The sequence below is a fragment of the Dromiciops gliroides genome, chromosome 2, assembly GCF_019393635.1.
Source record: "Dromiciops gliroides isolate mDroGli1 chromosome 2, mDroGli1.pri, whole genome shotgun sequence".
NCBI classification, from domain to species: Eukaryota; Metazoa; Chordata; class Mammalia; order Microbiotheria; family Microbiotheriidae; genus Dromiciops; species Dromiciops gliroides.
The window spans coordinates 215,106,575-215,119,804 of NC_057862.1; the positions used below are offsets into that span (position 1 = coordinate 215,106,575).

Below are 13,230 nucleotides of genomic sequence, written 5' to 3' on the forward strand. Positions count from 1 at the left end.
TGCGCCACCTAGCTGCCCCTCTCTTTCACTTTTGCACCCTGATTCATATGACATTTGTGTACTGCAGTTGGAGTCAGCAGATTTGATTCAAAGTTATTGCTTTTTCATTTCCATTTCAAAGTCACTTTGCTGGTCTGGGCCTCAAAGCACTTTCTAAATCTGAAATCACTCTGTAGATGTGAAGCAGCATCAGCATCCTCACAGTTATTAGCAGCAGTAGAGAAATCAGCACAATCACATTTCTACTACCCACTTCACAAGAGTTTTGTGAGGATCAGAAAAGTCAGTGCATACTTTGTGATAAACTCTCTTAGGACAGGGACCATGTCTCTTGATGTGTAATACAGTGGCTGGCACACAGCCTCTACTTAATAAATGTTTGTTGCATTGCATTGTCATTCTATGTACAGTAAATATTTGCTTCATGACATTTATATATCTTTTAAGAAGTTCTGACAGAATACTTCAATCAGGAAGGATTCTTTTAAAAATAAATAGAAAGAACAGCACATATGTGGGTAAACATTATCACCATGTGTTCTTTTTCTCTTAAATTTATTTCCCCCAATATACTCCATAAAATTTCTTAGTTGGTCAGTATGTGAGAGCCTTCAAAGATTTCCATTCACTATTAAAATGGTAATGTTTTTATAGCTTTTTAAAAAGGATAATCAAAACCCAGATTTTCAGAATTGATTAATTATGAAATATAATCATGATCCACATGTAATTATTATTTTAATAGGGTAAATGATTTCCTTTTTTTTTCCTACTTGAAGGGTGAACACTGAGTCCTACCAAGGATATTTGTGGGCTACTGATTTCAAACCTGGTTACTGGCAAATGTTTCCCATTCCAGTATAAAGGACTTGCAATTCTGTTTTCTTCTCAGTTTCATTTGCCTCTTTGAAGGTTTGATAGGAAATAGCTTCATGTAGAATCAAATTATGGGAGGAAATTGTATCGATCATTTTGGTTGAGGAGAGAGAGGGCCAACACAGAAAAGCTGGTTTTATCCAGGACTTATTTTGAATAGCAGACCATTGTCAGACATGAATTAATGTTAAATAAGTTATAATCCTTGTTGGTTAGACAAATTCCACTTCAGATGTGAATAGATCCCTGTGCTATCTTATTGTTCACTTACTATAACTGACTTTGAATAAATTGTATTTATTGTTGTTTTCACTGACATAAGACATTGGGCCCTAGGCTGTCAGGCAGACATTAAGCCATTTTTGAACATCAACTATGACAGTACTATGTTGTTTTTTAGATGAATTAGCTAATGACTGCAAAATGGAGTCTTCTTATACTTTTCTTAGGATAGGGTGATGACAGAGAAAAAAACTCCTTTTGGGACAGCTAAGTGATGCAGTAGATAAAGCACCGGCCCTGGATGCAGGAGGACCTGAGTTCAAATTTGGCCTCAGACACTTGACACTTACTAGCTGTGTGACCTTGGGCAAGTCACTTAACCCTCATTGCCCAGGGCCCGGGGGGGGGGGGGAGAAAAAGAAAAAACTCCTTTAGGGAAAAAAAAAAACCCTACTTCTTTTTCACATCTCAACTTATGTCTGACCCTCCTACCTTTTAAAAGCCTTTTCTAGGTTATGTATGTTGTTCAGTTGCTTTTTAGTTGTTTCTGATGCATCGTGACCCCATTTGGGATTTTCTTGACAAAGAGCCTGGAGTGATTGCCATTTTCTTTTCCAGCTCATTTGACAGATGAGAAAACTGAGGCAAACAGGGTTAAGTGACTTGCCCAGGGTCACACAGCTAATTAGAGTCTGAGACCAGATTTGAATTCAGGAAGATAATCTTCCTGACTCCATTCCTGACACTCTGAGATTCACTGTACTACCTAGCTTCTCCATGTTATATAAAGGTGTGGTATAATGGAAAGTGCTCTGAAGTCAGAATCTGAAAACCCAAGTTTAAGACCTATTTCTGTCACAGGCTTCATGGCCTTGGTGTAGTCATTTAACCAAATAAACTTATATTTTCTCATCTGTAAGATCTAGATGATCACCCTTATTCATAATGTTGTTAGGCTCAAATGAGATCATTATTATGCAGCATTTAGAGTACTTTAAAAGTATAGAACATGTGATACATGGGACTTGCTACATTTTTTACATTGTGACTTATTTGTGGTGAACCTTAGAGTCACTTAATGTTAGAGAGGGAAAGACTTCAGAAAGAGAGTTTTTCCAGGGTTTCCCAAATGGACTTTGGATCAATAAAATATCCTGCTGGTCTCTCAGAATGTTGAGAGGAAAGGTTTTGTGGACTAGTGCAAATTTTGCCTTAGGCTGGTGTGTGGGCCTGCAAATAAGCATTTGGGAAACACTGATCGATTCAGTTCAACTCTTTATTTAATGGATAAGGGAACTGAGGCCTGAACAGGAAAAGTTCATTATCACAGGTCAGTTAGTGGCAGAACTGAGGCTCAAACACTAGGGTCCTGGCTTGATATTCCCTTCATTGTAAACTCCAGCCTAAAGGTAGCACAGGTATTAATAATTGGGGAAGTTTCCCAGCTTCTGGATGATAGCCAGCTCCTAGAACTAATTCTTTCCTCTTTCTTTTTTTTTCTTTCCCTTTTCTTTTCTTTTCTTTTCTTTTCTTTTCTTTTCTTTTCTTTTCTTTTCTTTTCTTTTCTTTTCTTTTCTTTTCTTTTCTTTTCTTTTCTTTTCTTTTCTTTTCTTTTCTTTTCTTGTGAGGCAGTCGGGGTTAAGTGACTTGGCCAGGGTCACAAAGCTAGTGTCAAGTGTCTGAGCTCGGATTTGAACTCAGGTCCTCTGATTCCAGGGCTGGTGCTCTATCTACTGTGCCACCGAGCTGCCCTTTCTTTCCTTTTTCTTTAGCTAGCTTGAGGACTAGTTGGCTCTCTGGAGCTGGGCAGAGGGCTGGAGTTGGGGAGGGGGGGGGAGAGATAGTCTGTTTAGTGGGAGATGAGGAAGACAGATCACACACAAGTTCTTAGAACCCTTTAAATCTCCCTGGACCCATTTGGTGCAGTATGTGACATGGAGATTTTTTTTTTCTTAGTATTTATTCTTTGGTTAGTGAGAGGAGGCTATCTATCCTCTGCTGGCCTCAGCTTCCAGAGGAAGTTATTAGTTTACATGACTGAAATGGGATCAGAATGGAGCTATAATGGAAGGTTTAAGGAAAACAGTGCGGGAACTGTTTAGTTTCTCAAAATTGCATTCATAGCATATCTTTTCAAAGACCTCTGTAGGGCCTTGCAAATATGTATATACTTTCAAAATTTTATGGATATTTAAAAGCCATTGGAACTTACTTGGAAATGATGGAAGAAGCTCTGTCGTTACCCAGTGGTTATCAGAAACCACTAAGCCAGTGATTTGGTTCCATTTAAGTTTCCATGTAGTATTTTAAAAGATTTCAAATTGATGGAAACCTAGAGATAATCCTCTTTTGGAATATTTTTATTATTAGAAAACGCACATTTGCATAGAAAACCAGCCTCTTGTATGGAGTAGAGAGAAATGAAATTCCAGCTTTTAGGGAGCATTCTAGCTTAGTGGCTTGGACGTACAGTAGTAATGGTTTAGTATGTATTTGGTAAATGAGCAAATACTATAAAAAAAAAACTTCATTGCAGGGGTTTATGTGGTAGGGATATATTTGGAAATGAAGATGATGCAAAAACAAAAGGTATTCATAAAAGGATAATTAAAAAAATACTCGTTCAGTCTAGTAGTTATGCTGTGACGCTTAGCTTTGGAAGATAACATGTTTTAAAGGGTTAGCTTGATGAGTAGCATTTGAATTGTTGAGGAAAGTTGATCCTATTCATGTAGACCCCCAAAACAAATTAAAGCAGGACAATAATTAGAAGTCACTGTAAAATTACTGATTTGAAACTCTGTTGCATACAGTCTTTGTTCCTTTGTTAAAGAGTCTTGGGTTGACAGTCTGTGTGGTTCCATTGCTGCCCAGTGTTTAAATGATAAATTTTTTTCCTTGTCTTGTCATTGAGAAAATGTGATGGTAAATTAAATTAAATTCAGCAAGCTTTTGTTGAGCGCCTATAAGAATAATGATGCCTACAAATATCAAAAGAACCATGGGAAGCAGAGTTAGGGATCTGCCACTTATTGTCTGTCATTGAATCCCAGATTCTCAGAGCTGGGGAGGATCTCAGGCAATTTAATTTAAACTATAACGATGGAGAATTCTTTCTACAATGTCTCAGTAAGCAGTCATCCACCCTTTACTTGAGAACCACTATTTTCCCAGGCAGCTTATTCTACTTTTAGATACTTTTAATTATTAAGAAAAATTTTCCTTACATTGAGTTTAAATCTGGCTCCCTACGATTTCTAATCACTGTCCCGGTTTCATCCAGTGGAGCTAAGGAGAACAAGTCTATGTTAACTTGTTCTGTGTAACTATTCCCCAACTAACCTTTCAGAAAGTTAGCTCTCTCATGTCATCTCTGAGTCTCCTATCATGATAATCTCTCTAGAGTCTTCTCTTTTTCAGGCTAAACACATTTCTTTCCTCTTGGAGGGTTCAGTCCTCTCATCGGAAAAGTAATGAAGGCCTTGGACCAGATGGTCTCTGAGGTCCTTTTCAACTTGAACATTCTGGGATTATGTGAATACTGGGTGGTGCCGTATGGAAGATGAAAAGAAGAATCTATACAAGAAGCTCAGCCAAGTTGTAGAGGGACTCGGATCTGAAACTGTGGAAGGAGTCTCCCTCAAAGAAGTGGAGACAATGGATATAGCTCCCATTTTTATAACCCAGTATAGTTCACAAAGAGTTGGTGGGTTTTTTTTTTTAATAACAATCCTATGAAGTAGTAAGTAAAAGTATTGTTACCTCCATTTTAGAGTAAATGGAAACTCGGCAATTTAAAGTGAGTGGTTCTCAGCGTCATCAACTAGTGAGCGACAAAGATAGAACTTGAACCCGGGTCTTCTGACTCCCAGTCTATTGCTTTTCCCCTACACAGCATTGATCTCATCGTGCCTCCTGTGTAGAATATGCTGTATGAGGTGCTGAAGTGATATCAGTCATTCCACAAATACCCTGGGCCTGGTACTATGTTGGCTGTTGTATTTGCAAAGAAAATTGAAGGATGTGGTCCTTCTCTGAATAATCCAGTTGTCAGGAGTGGGGAGGGAAGATGCAGTTTTTTAACAATGAATAACTTTTAAAGACCTCAAGAAGGAAAAATACGCATGTTTATTCATTAATTAAGACATAATTTATTGACTTCCTTCTGTGTGCTTGAACTTTTTCTTAGTTCCCAATCTTTTTGAACTTTTTGTAACATTTGATGCTGGCGACCTCCTTATACTTCTCAGCATTCTCCCCCTTCTTCCTTGGCTTGTGTGATGCTGCTCTCTCCTAGTTTACTTTTTGCCTATCAGATTTTTCCTTCTCAGGCTCTCACTAGTTTATCTTTCTCACCCATCCCCTTATATGGGGTGCCCAGTAGAGTTACACTCTAAGCCCTCTTTTCTTTTTATATTCCCTCCCCTTAAAACATCTGCTCAGGCTTCTGTTATTGTTTCTAATGAGATAACTTTTACATCTGTGTAAGGATCAAATGAGATCATTACTATTAATGTTTCTTCTTTGAGTGTCAGTCCAAATGCCTTGCTGGACAATGCAGCATGAGACAGTGGAAAGAACATTGGCTTTTGCATCAAAGGACTTGGGTTAAAATCTTAGCTCTAATACTTAGTGATGGTGTGACCTTGGGCAGAACATGTAATTTCTGGGCCTCAGTTTTCATTTCTTTTTAAAGTTTTGTTGTTGTGTTCATTTTACATTGCACACATTTATACATTACCTTAACTCAGTGAGAGATTTGTTGTAACAAGTAAAATAGTTAAGCAAAACTAATAATACAGTGACGTTATCTGAAAGTACAAGCAACATTCTACATCTGTAGTGCACCCCCTGCCCCCACTCTATTTTTAAAAAATCTTTTTTAATGAACAAGTTTTTATTTATTCTCTCTTACCCCCACTCAATGAAAGAAAAGAAAAACAAATTCCTTGTGTGGTCAAGCAAACCACATTCCCTCATTAGCTGTATAACAATATGTATGTATGTATGTATGTATGTATGTATATATAACAGTATGTACCCTATATCACCTCTCTCTCACCTCTCAACTATCAAGAGGTCAGTAATATTTTTGATCATCTGATTCTTTGGGATCATGGATCATCATTGTATTGACTATAATTCTTAAGGCTTTCAAAATTGAATTTACAGTGTTGCTCTTATATAAAGTGTTCACTTTTGCAACTAGGTGGCACAGTGGATAGAGTGCTTGACCTGAAGTCAGGAAACCCTGAGTTCAAATGCAGCCTCAAATACTTACTAGGCATATGATGGTGGGCAAGTTACTTAATCTCTGTCTGCCTCAGTTTCTTCAGTTATGAAATGGAGATCATAATAGTCGTTATGTGAGTGCACATAGTAGTACCTTTGTGAGTAATACTCACAGGTAGGGTTGTTGTGACAAAGAGATAATATTTATAAAACACAAAGCACAGTGCCTGACATATAGTAGGCACTTAATAGATGCTTGTTCCCTTTTGCCTCTCATCAGTTTGTCAGTCTTCACAATTGTTCACTTTTATGATATTTGTGTTGTAATATAATTTATTCATCTGGGTTCTACTGACTTCACTTAGCATTAATTCATATAAATCTTTTCATGTCTGTTTGGATTCATCTGTACCCTCATTTCTTATGTTATAAAAATATTCTTCACATTCATATTCCACAATTTATTCAGCCATTCTTCAGATGATGAGCATCCCTTTAGTTTTCAGTTTTGTTGTTACCTCAGAAGGAGCTGTTATAAATATTTTTGTACAAATAGAACCTTTTCCTATTTCTCTCACCTTTTGGGGGTTTAGGCCTAGCAGTGGTATTGATGGGTCCTTTGTGTTAATTTTTTCGGTATAATTGCAAATCACTTTTCAGAATGGTTATATCTATTCACAGGTCCATGAACAGTGAATTGTTTTTATCCATCTCTTCTAAGATTTATCATTTTTTTTATTTGTCATCTTTCCAGTCTGAAGTGTGTGAAGTGGCATTTCAGCATTTCTTTAATTTGCATTTCTCATTTTAGTAATGATTTAGAGCATTTTTTCATATGGCTATAGATAGTTTTGTTTCTTCTATTGAGAACTGCCTATTTATATCTTTTAACCATTTATTAATTGTGAAATGGCTTTTATTATAAATTGAAACAGTTCCTTATATATGAGATCTTTATCAGAGATAACTTCCCAATTGGTCTTCTTGTCTCTACTTTCTCTCAATTCTAAACCATTTTCAATATAGCTGCCAAACTGATGTTCCTAAAGCACAGAGCCTCAATTTTTTTCATCTATATAAAATGAGGGCAATGGAATAGATAACCTCTAAAAACCTTTCTAGTTTTAAAACTGTGATCCTATGATCTCTGCCTGGTGTCCCTTTAGCACTTAGAAGTCAACATGACCAAAATAGAATCCATTATCTTTACCCCTAAATCTACCTCTGCCTCTATCACCTTTCTTATCGTTAGCCACTTCAAAACTATGACATCATTTTTGACTATTATTCTAAAACCAGTGTGGCATGCTCTTTTTGATTTTACCTCTGTAGTTTCTCTTCCATATTTACCTTTCTTCCTACTCAAACTGCCACCAAGGGCTTATTACTTTTCATAAGGACTATTGAAATAGACTACCATAGAAGAGACATTGTGGTATCTTCTCAGTGATATGGTCTGCTGTTGAGTATGCCTTGTGAAAGCCTGCTTGTTCCTTGTTGCTACCTTTGTTGAGGATGCTCTCAGTTCATGTATTGATTTCTCTCATACAATTTGGTAAAATGGGAGAACAGACATGTAGACTGGTAGTTTGTGGTGTTCTTTTTGTTGCCTTTTTTCAATATCAATAAGGTCCAAGATTAAAAAAAAATTTTTTTTGTTTAGAATTTTTTTCCAAATTACATATAAAAACAAATTTTGACATCAATTTTTTAAAACTTCGTGTTCCAACTTCTCTTCCTCCCTCCCTTCCCACCCCCACCCTAAGAACTCAAGCAATTCAATATAAGTTATACATGAGTAGTCATGGAAAACATCTCCACATTAGCTAGGTTGTGAGAGAAAACAGATGAAAACAAAACTTCAGATTAAGGAACTGTCAAAAAAATGTATTTCAATCTGTTTTCAGACACCATCAGTTCTTTCTCTGTAGATGGATTGCAATTTTCACAAGTCTTTCAGAGTTATGTTGAATCATTGCCTTGCTGAGAATAACCACGTGCTTCCCAGCAAATTATCTTATACTATTGCTGTTATTTTGTATACAGTACATTTCACTCTGCTTCAGTTCATGTAGGTCTTTCCAGGTTTTTCTGATAGCATCCTGTTCATCATAACTTTTATATAGTACCTTAAACTTGACAAAGAATTTTCTTCACAATAACCCAACAGAGTAGGTACCATATGTTTTGCCATTATAGTCAATAATCATAACTATTTCCCTCCATCCTATTGCTTTCCCATGATATTTACTTTTTTTTCTATCTTCTTTTACCCCATTCCTCCTCAAAAGTGTTTTACTTCTGACTGCCCCCTCCCCTGCTCTGCCCTTCCTTCTTTTACCCTTCCCTCCTTATCCTCTTCCCCTCCTATTTTCCTGTAGGGTTAATAGATTACTCCTCCCAGTTGGGTGTGTATGTTATTCACTCCTTGAGCCCACTCTGATGAGGTTAAGGTCTTTGAGCTAATTCTGTGATTCTTGGCTGTAGTCCCAGTTCCTTTTCCCTCTGGAATATCATATTCCATGCCCTCTGGTCCTTTGATGTAGATGCTGCTAGATCTTGTTTTATCCTTATTAGAGCTCCACAGTATTTGAATTCCTTTTTTTTCTAGCTGCTTGCAATATTTTCTCCTTGACCAGGGAGCTCTGGAATTTGGCTATAATATTCCTGGAGGTTTTCCTTTTGGGATCTCTTTCAGGCGGTTATCTGTGGATTCTTTCAATTTCTATTTTACCTTCTGCTTCTAGAATATCAGGGCAGTTTTCCCTGATGATCTCTTGGAAGATGCTGTCTAAGCTCTTATTTTGGTCATGGTTTTCAGGTAGTCCAATGATTTTCAAATTCTCTCTCCTGGATCTATTTTCCAGGTTAGCTGTTTTTTCAAGGAGACATTTCATATTTCCCTATATTTTTTTATTCATTTGTGTCTTGGTTTCTCATAAAATTACTAGCTTCCATTTGTTCGATCCTAATTCTTAGGCAATAATTTGATTCTGAGAGCTTTTGTATCTCCTTTTCCATTTGGCTTTTCAATCTGTTGACTTTTTTTCTCGTGACTCTCCTGCATCACTCTCATTTTTCTTTCCATTCTTTCCTCCACCTCTCTAAATCTTCCTTCTGTCTCTCCTACTTTCTCTTCAAAGTTCCTTTTGAGCACTTCCATGACCTGAGACCAATTCATATTTTTCTTGGAAGCTTTGGATGTAGGTGCCCTGAGGTTGTTATATTCTTCTGAGGGTGCACCTTGATCTTCCTTGTCAGTAAAGAAACTTTCTATAGTTCTCAACTTTCTTTGCAGGTCCAAGACTTTTTTCCCCATTCCTTTGGTATGTGAAACAAATTAATACACGAGAAGCACATTAGAGAGGTACAAAGCAAATCTATGGAACTTTGTCATTTTTCATTTTATCATATAGGTGCTTAATCTGTGTTTATTGAAAGAAAATTAATTTACTGTTATTGACAGAATATCAGGACAATCTTTCTGAAATAGTGGCTCCTGGCTGGGCTTTTAGGAATGGTTCAGAATACCCTAGGCACACTAGGGCTAGAGGTTAGTCTAGTCTGAAGAAGCATGTGTGAATAAAGTGTCAAAGGTGCCAGAGCACAGAGAGTATTTGAGGAACAAATAGGCAGTCCATTTTGCTAATAGTGTGTACAGAGAAGAATAGTGTGAGGTAACTTAGAGAGTGGATGGCACCACACTGTGAAGGGCCTTCATTGCCAGACGCATAGTATGAACATTATCTACTAGGCATAGAGAGCCACTGATGGTTTCTGAATAGAGGGAACAAACTCACCATGACTGTGCATAAAGGAGGATAATTTGGCAGCACTTTCATTTGCACTTCCCTTCTCATTTGTCAATATTATGAAAAATGCATTTGGACACTTTTTTTCCATTTGTTATAAATATGTAAGGTTCAAGTAAGTCACTGAAATATATGGAGTTGAAGTAGAAAGAAGGAGCATCAGTTTATTCAAGGGTAACTGGCAACAGAAAATGATGAAAATCCACATTGTATCTTGAAAAGTAGGTATCAGATTGTTATGATCCCTCTGAGGCATTGATGGATTTTCCAGCCAGTGCAGTAGGAACTCTTGGTGGACTTGGTGCTAGGTTATGCTTAAAAAGTTAAAAGATACAAGTCCACTTAATGGTGATTACCAATTCCATTCCAGAACTATTTTTATGAAAGCAATCACTGATTGGATTGTAGAACCCTGGTGATACTAGTTGTTTGTTTGTTTCTATCTATCTATCTATCTATCTATCTATCTATCTATCTATCTATCTATCTATCTATCTATCTATTTTTTGCATGGGGTAATGGGGGTTAAGTGACGTGCCCAGGGTCACACAGCTAGTAAAGTGTTAAGTGTCCGAGACCAGATTTGAACTCAGGTTCTCCTGAATCCAGGGCCGGAGCATTATCCACTGTGCCACCTAGCTGCCCCCTAGTTGTTCTTATTTTAAAAAAATATATTGGGAGTCCTTTGGGCAACCAAGGGGAAGAACACTGGGCTTAAGATGATCTGGAGTCTGTCCTGGCCTTGTCACTGGTTGTATGGCTTTGGACAATTCAGTGCAATTCAGTTCAATAAACAATTATTAAGCACCTGTTCTGTTTAGGACTGTGCTCAGTGTCTGGAATACAATGACAAAAATGAAACAACCTTTGCCTTCAGGGAGCTTAACATTCTACATTATAAGTTAACCTTTATGAGGCTTAGTTTCTCACCTGTGCATTGAGAATAATAATACCTGGCACTATCTACTTCTTGTGAGTTGTTATGATTAAATGGGATGACACATTTAAAGTGCTTTGTAAACTGTAACACTGTCACTGTTACTAGGAGCAAGTTTCTGTTGTAAGCCAAAATGTCAGCGTAAGATTACCAATGTTTGTTTTCTGTTTCATTCACAGACGATAGCCAGGCAGTTAGCAGAAATTTTGTTAAGGGGTATGTGTGAACAGAGCTACTGGAATCCTCTGGAGGATGCGCCATACCAGTCGCCTCTTGATGATCCCCTCAGGAAAGGAGCCAACACGAAAAACTATTCTCTCCACCGAAGAGCCCGAGTATACACAGGAGAAAAGTATGGGAAATCTTTGCCTTCTTGTCTTACACACTTGTTATTAGGAGATAGGAGTAAGAGATCTCATGGTAATTTTAAAATCTGATTTTTTTTCTCCTTTAAAAAAAGGAAACAAGGTTGTGCGGGGTGGCTTAGTAATCCTTGCCATTCAGGAGGAGGTTGGTGGATTGCTTAAGCTCAGGAGTCCTGAGCAACTTACATCAGGGCTTGTCCACACTAAGTCTGGCAAGATGGTGAACCCCTGGAAGGTATTTTGGTGTACAGGGGCATACTTAGTTGGCTTAAGGGTAAACTAGCCCAGGCTGTAAATGGAGCAGGTCAGAATTTCTGTGCTGATCACTAGTGGGATCTGGCCTTTTGAGGGAGGCCCAAACTCAAAAAAGTGTGGGGGGGACAAGAAGAGAAAGCCACTTCATTGAATTATTAATGTAACTTGGGGCTATTTTTACATTATTTTATTCATTCAACAAATACTTGTTGAGCATGAATGAGTGGGTAGAGCGTGATTATATAGGAATCTGAGTATCTGTCTTATTACTCTTACAAACCTTTGTCTGTCTTTAAAATTCTTACCTCTGACATGCAGAAGGTAGGGCCTCACTAAGAGTTACACCTCAGTCAGTGGCAAAGCTAATCGCTCCTTTGCTAACATTTGTTTCTAAGTAATTATTGATGTTTTGAGTTAAAAAAAGACTTTAAACTAGATTGTCTGTGAGAGAAAGTTAGGAAGTAGGAGAGAAATGATTTGTAAGTACTAGGTGATGTTGAAATTTGCATTTTTCTTTTCACATTTCAGATTTGGAGGCCTTTGGGTTGGGGGGATTTGGGCGGTGGGGAAGGATATAGGCAGTTGTTGCAGTCCTAATTCCCTTCTCCAGTCTTCCCACAGGGTTTTAGGTAACAGCCTCACAGTCCTGCACCTCCAGCCAAGGGGAAGTAAGAGGAAGGCAGATATGAAGGGAGTGGACTAGAGGCAGCTAGACCCAGTAGACTGCAACAGGTGTGGACTACCTTTTTTCTCCCCACAATCCACCCTTTAATTTAATCCTTTGTCCACTCTGGCCCTTCACTGAATTATTCTCATTCTTGTCATGAGTTCCCAGAGGCTATGCCAGCAGAAAGAAAGTAAGCTCTGACAGGACCTCCCTGGCTGAAACACTTTAAATACAGGCACAGGGATATATCTGTTATTGAAGGACCAGATTAGCTGCGTTCAGAATGATTCTTCAGCAGATTACTGGCCACCAGAAGATAAATTTTTCAGCTACAGCAATTCATGAAACTGCCTGCTAATGCATGGAGGGGTTGCTAATTGTATTGGCAGAAAGAGTAATCACATTGATGAAACCACAGATCTGTTGGGATATTTGAAGAAGTCTACCCTGGTGAGGTTTAGAGAAACCTCTGAGTGAACAGGGAAGGAATTAGGAAAGGGAAAAAAGACAAGAGTAAATGTGCTCCATCTGAATCTTTCACATCTTAACTATTCTTCATTCTGACAAAGAGTGCAGAACAGTTGGCCAAGATTAGTATCATAATTAAGAATTAGCCTTGCTATATTTTTACAAAATGCTATGCTCACAGAATGGTAGAATTGGAACAGATTTGAGAAATGATGGAATCCAATCTTTTTATTTTTTTATTTTTATAGACAGGGAAACAAACTCATAAAAGTTAACTTAACCAAGGTCACACAGTAGCAAATAGAACTGATTCAGTCCCAGATCTTCCAAATCCACAATTCTTCCTGCTATTCCATCCTACAATTTGGGTTAATTGCCCATGTGCTAAACATTGAA

General features: G+C 37.7%; 1 protein-coding gene across 1 annotated transcript in view; it reads left to right on the forward strand.

Moving 5' to 3' along the window:
* The window catches only part of TTC7B (tetratricopeptide repeat domain 7B), a 334,803-nt gene that overhangs the window by 115,829 nt on the left and 205,744 nt on the right, over window positions 1-13,230 (forward strand). Inside the window, 1 exon segment of the mRNA XM_043985520.1 lies at window positions 11,259-11,431. Within this exon segment, the coding sequence (XP_043841455.1) occupies window positions 11,259-11,431 (173 nt within the window).